General features: G+C 51.7%; 1 protein-coding gene across 5 annotated transcripts in view; it reads right to left on the bottom strand.

Moving 5' to 3' along the window:
* Positions 1 to 224: 224 nt before the first annotated feature.
* LOC105184350 (titin homolog) overlaps positions 225 to 14469 on the bottom strand; it is a 42684-nt gene continuing 28439 nt past the window's right edge. For 4 of the 5 annotated variants that reach the window (XM_025305167.1, XM_025305170.1, XM_025305174.1 and 1 more), the window contains 26 exons: positions 14152 to 14405; positions 13919 to 14079; positions 13487 to 13757; positions 13138 to 13386; positions 12938 to 13070; positions 10387 to 10555; positions 10270 to 10309; positions 9991 to 10126; positions 9754 to 9910; positions 9271 to 9399; positions 8792 to 9136; positions 8289 to 8454; positions 8048 to 8201; positions 7819 to 7945; positions 7301 to 7501; positions 7045 to 7217; positions 6163 to 6948; positions 4575 to 4737; positions 3427 to 3771; positions 2957 to 3254; positions 2727 to 2868; positions 2431 to 2630; positions 2182 to 2334; positions 1939 to 2062; positions 842 to 1796; positions 225 to 730 (listed from right to left, as the gene is read on the bottom strand). In XM_025305167.1, the coding sequence (XP_025160952.1) occupies positions 501 to 730; positions 842 to 1796; positions 1939 to 2062; positions 2182 to 2334; positions 2431 to 2630; positions 2727 to 2868; positions 2957 to 3254; positions 3427 to 3771; positions 4575 to 4737; positions 6163 to 6948; positions 7045 to 7217; positions 7301 to 7501; positions 7819 to 7945; positions 8048 to 8201; positions 8289 to 8454; positions 8792 to 9136; positions 9271 to 9399; positions 9754 to 9910; positions 9991 to 10126; positions 10270 to 10309; positions 10387 to 10555; positions 12938 to 13070; positions 13138 to 13386; positions 13487 to 13757; positions 13919 to 14079; positions 14152 to 14405 (6261 nt within the window). In that variant the 3' untranslated portion in view covers positions 225 to 500. The remainder of the gene's footprint in view (positions 731 to 841; positions 1797 to 1938; positions 2063 to 2181; positions 2335 to 2430; positions 2631 to 2726; positions 2869 to 2956; positions 3255 to 3426; positions 3772 to 4574; positions 4738 to 6162; positions 6949 to 7044; positions 7218 to 7300; positions 7502 to 7818; positions 7946 to 8047; positions 8202 to 8288; positions 8455 to 8791; positions 9137 to 9270; positions 9400 to 9753; positions 9911 to 9990; positions 10127 to 10269; positions 10310 to 10386; positions 10556 to 12937; positions 13071 to 13137; positions 13387 to 13486; positions 13758 to 13918; positions 14080 to 14151; positions 14406 to 14469) is intronic. The other variant, XM_025305177.1, reaches the window with a different exon arrangement.

Genomic DNA, 14469 nt, shown 5'->3' with positions numbered 1-14469 from the left:
GTTCTTCGCGTCGGGTTCCTTCGCAGACTGCGGCGCGATCGATTCAAATTACAAATTTCTCATTTCTATAAAAGATCTCTACGAGAACATCGCTCTCGTTCCAATGATGAATGAACGCGTATATCTCCCGCCAATGATTCGTCTACAACAATGCAGTTGACGAAAAGAAAAGAAAACTTGCGTTCACTTCGAAGTGTGTGTCGAGGTTGTTGTGTCAATTTGTGTTCAACTACGGATTGTGTGTCGCATCCTTATGCATGATAGCTGAGAATATGTGTGTGTGTGTGTGTGTTCCAACCAGCATAAATATCCAAAATACGCATCAGAGACATCCTGAAGACATCTAAAACAAGCAGGATATCTTCGGGCGACTCTGAGATGTTTTTCAGACATTTATGGCATGTGCACGCGCACGATCTGCATTGTATTCACACACACACACACACACACACACACACACATACACACGTACACGGTGATTGTACTTTAATGAAATACGTTTATTTGTTCCAGAATGCGAAAGCCTTCTGTATTCTCTCGTTGTACGGCTTGCCTGCGACTAAGGCGGCAGGATAAGCACGCTGCGCCGCGGACACCTGCGAATCGTCCGACTTCGATGTTGCGCTCTCCCTCTCGAATATCCTGGCCGTGCGACTCACGTTTCCGGTCGGCAGGAACTTGTCACGGGTACGTTCAATCAGTAACCTTGCGTCCGTATTCTCGTCGGCAACTGTGGACAAGTGCAGAAGTTTGAATGGAGTCATTTTGTCACCCGCGATGCACACGACGGCGCATGATACGGTCGGTATCGTAAATGATAGTTTACCGCAATCGCACACACCTTTTCGATCGAGATTAATTTCACACGAAGCTTTAGTCACACCAGTCTTTGTAGCTACCTTGTCGTCACCCCGGCTACTTCCCATGTCGCAGAAAGGGCTTTCCTTGCTGCGCGCCAAGGTAGTCAGGATACCCGACGTTGAGCTTCGCCGATTTTTCACTGCATCTTCCTTCCTAGATGTCCGTTTGCCCTCTCGGCTTTGGGACTCGTGATCCGCCTCCTCCTTGATAGTAGACACTATTCCTAATTCGTCCACTTGCAACGGGGAGGTCATCTGATTCGAGTTGCAGTCGCCTATACCGGAATCGCGGGAATCCCCTCGAAGGACCCTGCAAAGCGCCTGCGACCTTGGCACGCTGTGTTTTTCTATTTCGACGGATTTCTCGATGAGCTCCTTGCCGTTTTCTTCCTTGTTCTTTTCCGACATGAGCTGCGGATGGTGCGTCGTGGCGTCTCGTAAAATATTTTGCTTTGAAGTCAACTCGACGTCCGGCTCAGACATTTCTCCCTCAATATTAATCTGCTCTGAAGGACAATCCGAGCTGCTTGCTTGTCTCGCCGATGATACTTCAGTCGTGAGCAAATTGATATCTTGGAACTCCTTTTCGTGATCGATCGTCCATATTGAGTCATCTGCACGAGTAGTTTCTCCTTCCAGACTAACTTCGGGGACGAACTTGCGGCGAACGATATTATCGGCCATTATCCCTTGTGTCTTCATATTTCTTCCCGTCATACAGGGGGAGGAGGAGGGAAAGGAATGCATATTTTCCTGAGATTCCGCTCCGACGGGGTTGTCTTGCGTGACATTAATGTCGCTGGGATATGATATCTCGAGGCTGTCGAACTGTTTCTCAAGCGTAGGCGACGATTCTGCTGTCGTTGCAGGGCTGCGTCTGTTATACGCCGAGAGCATCGCCATTCTTCCCAATGCGCGGATGGCGTTTCCTGTTTTCTGTCGAAATAAACAGCGCAACGCATGCACACTCCAAACTTAAACGCATGCTGAGATTATCTCGAGCTATTCCAACGTTTCACAAACGACAAAACATCAGTCACGAAACACTCCATGAAATCATCGATCCGCTGACACTCACCTGCCACTTTCTTCGTACGATGAATTTCTTCAGCTTGTCCGTCGGCAAGACCACCCTGCTCATAGCCGCGTTACGTTGCGCCATCCACGGGTGTTCTAGACATTGTGCGGCCGACATGCGTAATCTACATCGAAAAGATCAATATTCAGCGTGCTCAGGTTCTCATGATATCGCTGATGATAATGCAAGAAAGCAGAGAAGATATGAAAAAAGAAGAAAAACTGATGCGAATGAAACGCGTACTCCTTCCGTTTGATGAGCAGACCGCTGATAAAGTCCTTGGCATCGTTTGAAATGGCATCGAAAGCTTCGTCTTCCAGATCGTAGTCCGCTCGTGTGATGTTGGCGAAAGTTTCGGCGTCGTTGTCTCCCATGAACGGGGACAGGCCGGTCAATCTACGATCCATTGTTCACGATGCCAGATATTTACGATATATATAGTCGAGCACACGCGTGTGAAAGAAATGATCGCCGAAGGTGATTGACACTTACAGAACATAACAGATCACACCGACGCTCCACATGTCTGATTCGGTGCCGATGGGCTCGTAACTGATGATCTCCGGTGGAATAAATTCCGGCGTACCAAAAAGCACCCTGATCGGCGTGTCGGGCTTGAGCGTTTGAGCAAGTCCAAAGTCGATCAGCTTGATCTGATGAGAAGTGCGCGTGCGACACATCACGTTCTCCGGCTGTGAAAACGAGCAAAACGATAGAAACGATAGACGAGAAGAGAATGGTGGAAAAGCAGCCATTCAGCGAAATCCTCTAAACGACGCTAAACGTACTTTCAAGTCCAGATGCACGATTTTGTTCTGATGCATGTATTCGACTCCCTCGCAGATTTGTCTCATAAAGAGGATGCTGTCCCTCTCGGTTAAGGTGAAGTCGTCGGCCACCACCCTCTCGAACAGCTCGCCGCCTGAAATGCTGAAGAAGGGATTCGGGATTAGGCCATCGTCATCGACATCTGATAACCCTGATGACCGGTCCAACGACCGATATCAGGTCAACTCACTATTCCGTGATCATCACGGTTTCACGAGGACTCTCGTAAGCCGCAGCCAGCAGCAGAAGCTTCGGGTGCCTCAACGCGTTCATGATCCTGATCTCCTCGCGCACTTGTTCGCGATCCTTCGCCTTGATCGTCCGGACGAATTTCGCGGCGAAACACATACCGGTCGCACGCTCGGTCACCTTCTTCACTATGCCGTACCGGCCTTTGCCCAGCTCTTCGTGGACGTCGTATCCCTCGTCGAAGAGTCGACCCTCCTTCGGCTCGACCACGCGAGGTTCGAAGCTCGGCTCGAAATTGTCTGAGGAAATAGAACGGTTGTTATTTATATAAGAATTGTCATTATTACCACGTTGATGAGGAGTACGTAAAGAATTCCCTCCTTAATTTCGAGCGAAGATATTCACTCGACGATTCGGGAGACTACAGATTATGTTAATTGTTAGTATTGCATTGTCGTTAGTGTTAGTCACCTTCTTCCTCCTCTTGCAACATCGTCTCTCCTGGCTTCGGGATTCTCACGAGATCGGACTCGACGCCGGGATCGCTGAGCCCGTGGACGTTCTCAGCTCGAACACGGAAACGGTAACTTTCGCCTGGTACGACGAAATCGGTCTGAGCTGTCGGTACCGTTTGACTCAACGAATGACAGGACTCGGCGATCACCATCCACGTGTTTTCATTCACGGCGCGTTTCGCCTCGACGGTATATCCGATGACCGTGCGGCCTCCGTCATAAGCTGGCGATCGCCAGACGATCGTGGCCTGTCCGGCGCTCAGGTTCACACTAACTCTATCCGCAGGTGGTTCCGGTGGACCTGTGAGTGAGGAGGAAATTCTTGTCTTACGAAGAAGAACGAATTATTCGAGCACCACACCCGCACGCATCTCACCTTCGCCGTCTCTCCTTCGCACGGAGAGCCTCGAGAGAGTCTCGTTATCTCGTATGGACCGTGGGATTACTTTGAATTGTACTTTGATAACGTCCCGATCTGACGAGGACAGATTTAATTTGATAAGGCGTATTTGGAGGAAAGGAAGAGAGAGAGGAAGAACAGGAAAGGCCGAACATCGCACGAGACGCGTCGTCGAAGCCGCGCGCCGTGACGCGTGTGTCTCTTCCCACTGAACACGCGCGTCTTCGGCGATGCTTAGAGAGGAGATACACGATGATCTCGAGGAAAGAGGAAGAAGAGGCGGAGCTGATACCACTGCGGAGCAAATGACGGTGGAAGCGCGGGAAGGAGGAATTATTGCGCGGTGTGTCACGTGAGACTGCCGTCTGCCTTGTACTGCGAGAGAAGAGGAACTGGACCGTGTAACGAACGCACGCACGCACGCACGCACGTATTTGCAGACACATGGAACAATGCGATGGGCGTCTCGTTCCCTAAAATCGCACTCACGAAACTCCGCGTCCGAAACATAGCCGTCGATTACGTTATATCATCGAGGGACTCCCCGCGTCTAATTAAGTTCAATTAAGTCAACGCGAAGGCACCAAGTCATGGTATGCAAGTCTCGGACAGCGCAACGTAACAGCGTCTCGTTATGCATACGTCGCATGCACGCACGCACGCACGCACACATGCATGAAAGTTACGAACAACCGGCAGCTCACCTTCCACGGCCAAGCTGAAGAAGCTGCGTTCCTTGCCCGCCGAGTTCTCCACCGAGACCTCGTATTTCCCGGCGTGGTCGTACGTCACGTCGTCTAACGTCAGAAGGGACTCACCATCCCCGCTGACAATGTCGACCTTCTCGCCCGGCAGTAGCTGTCGGTTCTTGAAATTGAAATCGCGATGTTACCACGTGTGTGACCGGCGATCACGCAACAAATACGTCAGCGCGCTCGCGAGCGCGAGCGATAGATCTCCGAGAAATTCCTGCGAGACCGCGTGCGCAGCTGGTCGTTAATTAGCATTATTTGTGTTAACGTTACATACCGCTTTCCGCGCTGTTGGCGTCGAAATCGACGCAACATCGGCAAATAGTGTTGATTGATTGGCAGCTGCGAGCTCGATTGTGTGGCGAACGAGAGAGAGAGAGAGAGAGAGAGAGAGAGAGAGAGAGAGAGAGAGAGAGAGAGAGAGAGAGAGAGAGAGAGAGAGGGAGAGACGGGCGACGACCGGTCCTGTGTGTACCGACACCGATTGATTTGCGTCAATTCGACGAGGCGAGGGATATTTGTCACAGCGAGAAGTTACGAGAACGTTTCCCGCCAGTCACGAGCACGAAGCACAACTCTGTCTGGGCCAGCTAATAACGTTATTTCTATATGCGACAATTTCACTCTCGCGTCCGTTCGTTTGCGCTCATCACATGAGACACGACGGACTGTGTGTTTAGACGATCGCGCTAATTTATGCCGATGCAACTTATGTTTGTTTGGTGGAGAAACTCAAAACCTCATATTGGAATAGCACCTCGGGTCTACGTTAAACGAAACGATTCATTGCTTCGTCACAGAAGAAGAATAATGCCAAAATTGCCTTGTCCTTCAAAAAAGTGACTTATATATACTGGCCATTGTGAATTAAAATATCGTCGTCATAGGATAGAAAGATTCGGCTAAGAGGATGAGATTACGCCACATCTGTAACGAAACAGCAGAGTCATCGGAGCTGTCCTGCTGCTTATCGCGGGCATAAAATTTTTCTAGATGAACTATCCAGGCAGCCAAAGCTGCGCGAACAGATTCTGAGCAGGCTGCTAGAAATGTTTTGCTTACACTCTGCTTACTGGGCAATTATCGCACCAAATAGAAATAAGGGATAAAGATCCAAAGTAGACTTTGAGATCCTGAGTTTGCTGACGCGAATGAGGAAGGGATATGTCACAATGGACCTAAATACATCGCTATGACGTACGGCTCCAGCAGCCTTAAGCCCTCTGTGTAGTAATAGTAATAGTAGTAGCTTATGTTATAATTGCGAAACAGAGAGTGCGTTGCTGCGGAGAACAGCGGGCCCTTTGTTTGACTCGCTTCTTTATTCGATGTGATCGCGTCGACGCACGAAATTTGCTCGCTCGTTTGCTCGTGGAAGATCGCGCAGTAAGCGTTATCAGTTATCAGGTAGTAGTCCCGAGCGAGAATTTAATGAGACTTTAATCGTTCTTCATAGGAACTTAATCGTCGCAGACCGAAACGGACGTTTTTCTCATGAGAACGTAATTCGTGAGAACGCAAGCAGGAAAATCGAACGTACCACTCGAAGCCACTTGACCGTCGGTTCGGGTCGTCCTTGATAAGTGACTCGCAGTACCGCTCTGTTTCCTTTGAATACAGTGACGTCACTTGGCTCTTTTACGATCGCGGCTCTCATCGGCTGCTCCGTTTCCGCATTCTCCTCGCCCCGACAGATCGTCTCCTCTCGGTCGTTCGATTCGTCAGGTTCTCCCGGTGGCTCCGGCTGCGAGTCGGTTGGCCGACTCTTCATGTAGCTTCCGGTACCCTGGTCGTTTTGATGACGGGGCTGCTCCGTTTCCGTCGACGGCGACGATTCCGCAGGATTGTCCACCGCGTCTTCCTCGACGTTTTGCTTCGCGGTTCTTCGCGCCACGACACCGCCGTCGAGTCGTGATTTTCGCGACGTGTTCATCGGTACGTTGTTAGCGGCGCGTCTTCTCGCCGGCAAAGGGGAAGCGTGCTGGGCGCACGACGATACGCTCCGCCGAGGGAACGAGGACGACCTGACGCGCATTGGTGACTCCTCGCATCGTTGTCCACGTTTCAACGTTGATGCAATTCTCTCCGGCGTGCCCGTGAGGCAGGCGGTGTTGCTCGGCGACAGCTTGGTGTATGACTGACTACCTTCGGGTCTTATTGCGGGATCACCGAGATTGTTTGACGAGTGTCGCAACCGTAGCTTCGCGACGCAACCGATGGACGGACCCTTTCCGCCCGCGAACGAGGCTGTGCACCTAATTTCACCTGCCTCGCGTGACGTCACGTCGCGTATTCTCAAAATACTGACGCTGCCGTCTCTTTCGATCTGCGAGCACGCAAATAACGATTGCGGTTTTATGTAAATGCGATGGGAGCGAGGCTCGTAATGTCCACGATGTAGAAGTCTCAAAGTCTCGCGTACCTTGCACTTTGCGTTCTCCCGAGCGTCTCTTCCGTTCACCGACCAGGCGACATCCGTAGCTTTTCCGCATTGTACTCGAGCGCAAAAACAGGCCGTGGAGCCCTTCGCGGCGATAACTGACAGCGGTGTCTTTGTAAACTGGGGGGGTGCCAATTTGGGAAGGTCCTTGTAGTCTGAAGCATCGGACAGAATGAAGCGTAGTCAAAGTTTCCAGTATCAAAAATAGGCGGATGAGAACTCGGTATCCGAAGTGTACCTTGCACAGCGAAAAGACTGCTGCAGGACGCAACGCCGAAATGATTTCGCACCACGCAGGTATATTCGCCGGCATCCTGCGGACGAACCTGCGACAATCTAAGAGCAACGCCACCGTCGCCGTATATGACGTATTTACAGTAATCGTTGTCGGGTAACTCGCGACCATCCCTTGACCAGGTAACCGTGAATGGAGGTGTGCCTGAAACGTGAGAAAGAGTGTGTGAAGAGACAAAGGCGCTCCATTATGAAGGATTTACGATTCTTCTTTCCCTTTCTTCTGGAAGTTGAATACGAGCTGAATACTTTCGAACTTTATCTTTTTCATTTTTACTTTTTTTTGTTTTAATTTGAAAATTGAAGTTCCCGGAGTAAGCGAGACCTCGCTCAGAAGCTCTTTCGAATTTCAATGGCTCGGTCGACGTCACTCGACGTCACGAGCTAAAATTGAGTAGAAATTTGAAGAGATGAAACAGTTGAAAGAAATGAAATAGGAAGGTGAATGAAATAGATTTCCACCTGTGACTCCAGTCTGGAATTCATGAGGGTGATTCTCCATTACGATCGACTCCTCCGGCAAGGGTTGTAGAAATCGCGGCGCGTTCTTATCTGCTGTGGACGAGTCGTGATGGTGTAACACGGTTACCTGCAGATCACACAAGCTCGAAACGTAACACAACCAGGAGATTTTAGGGCGGTCGGTGAGGGTCTGACGAGGGTCAGCCCGTTACTCTGTTGCTCGTCTTACCTGACAACTGTTCCTCGTCGATCCAAGGACGTTGGTCGCCACGCACGTGTATTCACCCGCGTCGCTGGCTTTCACTTTCGATATTTCGATTTTGGCTGTCGCGCCGTCGAAGTATCTCTTTATTCTGCTCGATCGTTCCAACGGCCGTCCGTTCCTAGGTAGAGAAAAAGAGACTGATCGAGATGAAGCTTGGGTTGCGTTAGAGTCGTTGCACCACGCGTTAAAATCTCCGCAGCCTCACCTGTACCACGTCGGCGTGACGCTCGGTGTACCTCTCATGCGGCATTCCAGTTGCAAACGCCCGTTTATCCTGCCGGTGGTCGGCAGGAGGCTCCTGTCGAACGTGGGATATGTCCTGGGCGAGGCGCTCCTGGTCCTGATGGTCCGACTTGTCGATTCGTATCGACCTTTTCCCGATCAATGAATTCGACAGTATAGAACAAAGTCACGTACGCGCAAGATTCGACATTTCTAGTCCTAATTAATCCTAAGCTCACTCTCTAAATTTCGAATCTTTCGTGCTTTATCTTTTGTTCATTTTTACTTTTTTTTTTCTTTTTTTTTTTTTTTATTTGAAAATTAAAGCTCCCGGAGTATAAGCGAGCGAAGACCTCGCTCGGAAGCGCTCTTCGAATTTCAATGGCTCGGCGTCGACGTCACTCGACGTCACGAGCGGAATTTCACTCGAAGATGTCTACAGAGCAAGATAGAACGTACTACCACTCACCAATGCACAATACGTACTTATCACTTCGAGACGAGCGCTGGCCTCGATCCGGCCGAAATCATTCTCCGCCGTAATTCTGTAGAGAGCGGCGTCCTCCCGCATCACGTCGACGATCTCGAGTATCTTCACGTCGTCCCGTTCCTTGATAGAGACTCGTGCGCTCGGTGTCACGATGGTGCCGTTCTTGTCCCATCTCACCCAGGGCGCCGGGTGGCCGACCACCGCGCACTGGAAACGCACGGTCTCGCCCTCCTGGACCAAGCGATTGTGCGGCACCGCGTAAAATTTCGGCGGGCAAACCTTCGGCCGCCTGGACGTGCCCCTTCTTGCTAGCATCTGCGGCGACCTGAATTCGCGTCCATCTGAGAGCAATTGGCACGGTCGGTTATTTTGGCGAAGCCAGTGTCTCGCCGCGTCTCTACACTTGACTCTTCGCGAAGACATTCGCGAGAGAGGACTTTTGATTTGGGCTTTTGATTTGCGATTTTCCACTTACGCGAAACTGCCGGCGACAGGCTCCTGATGGGCGTCGATCGCGGCGTCGATCTCGGCGTCGATCCCGCTGAGAGCAAACCTATCGGCCTCGTCAGTCTTTGGCTAAGGATGTTTTCTTTTCCTTCGGGTACTGCAACACGGGTATGCCATCGCGTCTCACGACGCGGATATATCGATGAGAAAAATAATAAAACACCGCGGACAATTATCCGCGATGTGTGCGAAGGAGATGCATTTGTCACAAATCTGTCTGATCTGTCGCGTGAGCGTTCCAGGAATGCGTTATTTTGCACAAAATTATGATTAACTCGAGCTCATCAGTCACGTCACGACGCAGACTTTGAGAGCGGCCGATAATTAGCATAATAAATGCGAGCGTGACTCAGAGACGTGAAACGAGAACGTCGCGCGTTGATTCGCGTCGCGTCTTCGTCGAAAGGAGCGCTTTCGTCAAGCGGGCTGTGCGAGAGCTGTGCGAAATTACCATCCACGACTAGACAGGCTGACGTGTACGCTTTCCCGAGGTCGTTGTAAGCCACACACGTGTACTCCCCTTCATCCTCGGGATAGACGTGTTGGATGTTCAGTCGCGCCGTCTCGCCGTCGAATTCGCCGTTGAAGTCGCCGACCATCGTTATAATCTGCGACGGGACATATATTTTTTATCGCAGCTACGAGTCATCGCGGCTACGTGACGCATATCGATCAGTTTTTTTCTCACCTTGCCTCCTCGTTCCCAGCGAACCAAAGGCGGCTCCGGCGTGGCGTAAACCTTGCACTCGAGGGAGACGGCGTCGCCGTCGCAACACCTGAGGTCTCGCAGTTCCCTCTTTACGATCGGCAAACTCAGCACTTTCCTGCAAATGTGGATCAATTTTATCAATCAGTGGAAAATACATCAACGTGCGTTTATACATAAATCATCGATGAAGCTTTCCACGTCTGAGAGAAGAAAGCGGGTCTCAGCGGGTTACACGACATCTTTGCACAAGTTGCTCACCCGTGACGAGACTTTTGCGCACGGTCCTCTTTGCCTTGACCTGAAGAAGTCGTCGAATTAGATCTCAGCACGATTCGACAGCAAATCTCGCTCGCTCGCTCGTCTCCGAGGACTTACCTCTGGCATAGATTTGCAAGGAAATTACAGCCTTCGCCTCCCCATGGCAGTTGCGAGCTATCACGGAGTACGTTCCGGTGAAGTCGAGCTTGGCGTAAGGTATCTCCAGCCGATATTGTGGCCCTGCACCCACCAGCCGGAAGTGAGGCGCGTCCCGGTAATAGTCGGGCTGCAAGTCGGAAATCAGATCGCAGGCGTGAGACCACCGTCGAAGCCGAGGAAATCTTAGAATCCTTATCGCGAGTCGCAGGCATCTAGCGGGACTGAAGCTGAATCGCGAGAATGTTTACAACACTTTCTTATCAACGTGCTTCCGCGTTTGCGTTTGTTTCGCGGGTTTGCTCGCTTGCGGGAGAACTCCCGCATTCGTCGCGAATGAGCGTTAAACTATCGAGGAAATGAAGAACGAAGGCTCGTGTCCGCGTGGATGAGCTTCCGCGCCGCTTGGAGCTGCACGACGTCAGACGTCGGCGTTTCCGCGGAGCGCGACGTCATCCACCGGCAGCGTCGAACCTAAACGAAACCATAATAAACACACCGAGAGGATGCGTCGCATCGCACGAAGGCGATGTTGTTTTGCGTCATGCGCCGCTCGGCGTGTCCTCGTTCGCGACTATTGCGCATGATTATGTCCGCTTTAGCGCGTTTCAATCGCCGTGCGCGCTACGTCGACGGATTTTGGACGCGCGTTACGCAACATTCACGCGGGGTTCAAACTCAGCATGCGGTGCCGCCTGAGCGGCACTCGAGAGCACGGAGTGGTCTCGGCGAGAGAGAAGCGAGAAACGAGAGATGTCTTCGTCAGCGGCTCTAGCCCATATAGGGAGCGAAAGTCGAAGGCAGATCGGCTGCAGTTTGATCTGGTTGCGCGTGATACACGAGCGCGCCAACGTGCGTTGCTGAAATCGCTCTGCTCACGCGCGTATTCGCAGCGTGTTCGAATGTCGCGAATCCGCCGATTCCATTTGGATTAATAGCCGTCGTCTAGACGGAGGTGCGTGACATAATGAAGTCGCCGAGATGTATCTATCTGCTGGCTGTCACATCGCGCTTCTGCTCCTCGACTGCGCTCAAATTTATGCGGGATACCTGCCCGTTGCGAAAACCGAGCGCCATAAATCGCCGACTGGCAGCAAGGACTCGTTGACAGCGTTGAGAGATGTCATTTTATGTCAGTGTAACCCGCGGAACCCGCCTGCGCGGAACAAACACGCCTAACCGAACGAAATGATTAAACGCGGACTCGATTGAAGGCGATGTTTCTTCGGCCGTCATGAGAGACGATTTTTCACTCTCGCTTTTCGACCCTGTCGATCGCAACCGCCCACGAAGTCACACACAGCCTGGTCATATTTGGCTGATAAAATCACAGATGAGCGAGCACGCTGCATTTGCATTCACGTCGCGTCTCCGTGAACGAAAGAAGAAGGGATTCTCGCGCGGGCGACCTCACGGCAAATCAAATCACTTGTAACACGAGCGTTTAATAATTCATCAGCTCGGCGCGAGCGATCTTACTCGAGCGTGTCTGATTCAAGCAGCTCTCCTCGTTCAAAGCAGCTTCTCGATTTCGTTCGACCTCAGATGTGTGAGAGCGATTGCTCCTACCCGTCGACAATTAAATCATGAAATCATGACCGGTAATTCGGCAGACACACTTACGCTAATGTATTCCACATCGAGTTGAATCTAATTTTTTTCACTGGACTCTTTCGTCCAGATCGGTCGAGCGAGCGCTCGCTGGTTAGGTTGCTGGTTGCTGGTGAACTATGAGGCGATCACAAGTCTCGGGGAACGGTGGTGTGATAAAAAAATAACAATCCGCACTGCAGCCGCAGAGAGAGAGAGAGAGAGAGAGAGAGAGAGAGAGCACAGCGCGACGCGATGTCGTGCGGCATGGGCGATCAAAAGTCGGAGCGGCTGTTCGTTCGCTAAAGTTACGCGGCGACTGTTTTGCCGCGGGCAACGTAACAGCGATCCATCGGCGATCCATCGGCGAGGAGAGCCGACCTGGCCGACGACAAGTGGGGACACCATTCCGCACGTATATTTTGCGATTAATGCAGTTATTCAGTTGTGACGCGCGGCCGTCGTGAACCTCTCTGTTTCGCCGGTCAACCACTTCCGTTTGCTCCATCTTGGGTCGACATGGGTCGTCCATTGATTGCGCGAATCCCTTGCGGAGACGCGCGACATGTCGCGCCTCGCTCTTTTGTCCGTATTAAAAATGCAAACGTGACGTAACGCCGTCGTTGCCATTCTCGATCAATGTCAATGCCACTCTCTCTCTCTCTCTCTCTCTCTCTCTCTCTCTCTCTCTCTCTCTCTCTCTCTCTCGGTGCATACAATGCTCCGCTCCTCCGCTCGCTCGTTCACAGGTATAATACACTTGGTCAGTCAATTTTTTGCAGTTGACTCAACCTGCGCAACTAATCGAGGCATGTGCTTTGTATACGCGTCGCTTTGCGTAATATCCGTTTTTTCTCCGTCTGCGGTTGTTCGTGATATTTCAGCAGCGCATTATGATTGTTCATAAAGCTGTATGGCTCACCTTGAGGAAGTCGCGCAGCCATATTACTTCTGGCTTGGGATCTCCGACAACCTCGCACAATATGATGACCGTATCGCCCTCCACCGCTTCCGTCGATAATGGTTTCGTGACGAAAAGAGGCTCCTTCGAATATCTAGAAGATCACGCGCTTGTTAGAACTCGGCGGTCGACACGACCGCCGAAATTACGCTGCGACTTACGGTATATCCGCGGGGGTCGCGCTGATAATGTCAGATGATTCATCAACGGAAGACTGATCGTGGCCTGTGGCTGTCACCACAGCCACCCTGGCAGTTGTTTCGGCGTGACCCACCGCGTTAGTCGCGGTACAGCTGTAAATTCCAGCGTCGCGGTCGGTGATGTTAGCCAGAGAGAACTGGATGCTGCCATCGTGACTCAAGGTCATCGTGGCCCTTCTACTGGGTCGCAGGCGGATACCATCACGATGCCTGTGCGAAGCCGAGAAATGACAGGAGAGAAGTCACTCTCGCTCTGAACGGAATCGGAAACAAAAGAAAGCGCGCGAGAGAACAGCCACAGGTTGCTCACCAGACCACGCCAACACTCGGGTAAGCCTCGACTTGTGCGGACATCCGTAGCTCCCTGCCTGGGTGGATCGTGTAAGCGGCGTCGAGGTCGCGCAGGAATTCGGGGGCGATGTAAGCGCGAATCCCCTTGTCCACCACGAGGACGCACCGGCACGACACCGAGCCGTTTATGTTCCTAGCTGTCGCCATGTAGCATCCGGAGTCTTCGAGGGTCGAGTGGATGATCTCCAGCGTGTGGAAGTTCGAGTCGTCGTCCCAGAAGATGTGGCGGTCTAAGGAAGAGGAAACGTTTGCAACGAGAAAGTTTTCACGGATTTCTTCACAAAAATGTTCACGCAATCAACGCAACGATTCGCCAGATGTGGAAAGTCCAGGCTCGACTCCTTAAGTTAAGGAGTCGCTCTCTGACAATGCGTGTGACAACCAAAATTACCATCTTGAGAGATCTCTACTTCGTTCTTGTACCACGTGATCTCTGGAGCGGGCTGTCCGATGACCTGGCAGGTGAGCCTCACCGGATAAGTCGTCTGCACTCGCCTGTCTCGTATCCTCATGGTGAATTGCGGCGGCCGGTCCTCCGGTTCGATGCTGAGACTTCCCATGAAATCGTGCAACGCGTTATCGCTAATCTCCTCGCAGGTTTATGCAGTGCACCCAATTAATTACCTCGTTCTGAGTTTCGCGTCGGCCTCGATGATCCTCGGGTCGGTGACAACGAGAACCCTGGCGAACGACGACACCTTGCCGATTCTGTTGCTCGCTTCGCAAACGTATCTCCCGGAATCGTCCTCCTTGACGTTCGCGATCGTCAGGGAACACTCGGAGGTGTCGTAGTGTATCTTGAATCGTGAGTCGTTGCGTGAATCCAACTCCGTCGTCTCACGGTACCATCGCACTTCCATCTTTGGATCTCCGCGAATCTGAGCGATATCGCGCGGTTATGAGGTCATGTTAAGAAATTGAGCATTGCGAGTGGTGTGTTGT

This window comes from Harpegnathos saltator, unplaced genomic scaffold (genome assembly GCF_003227715.2).
Source record: "Harpegnathos saltator strain DR-91 unplaced genomic scaffold, Hsal_v8.6 scaffold12, whole genome shotgun sequence".
Classification (NCBI taxonomy): Eukaryota; Metazoa; Arthropoda; class Insecta; order Hymenoptera; family Formicidae; genus Harpegnathos; species Harpegnathos saltator.
Note: the sequence above shows the minus strand (reverse complement) of the source record. Positions and strands in the feature narration are given on the sequence as shown.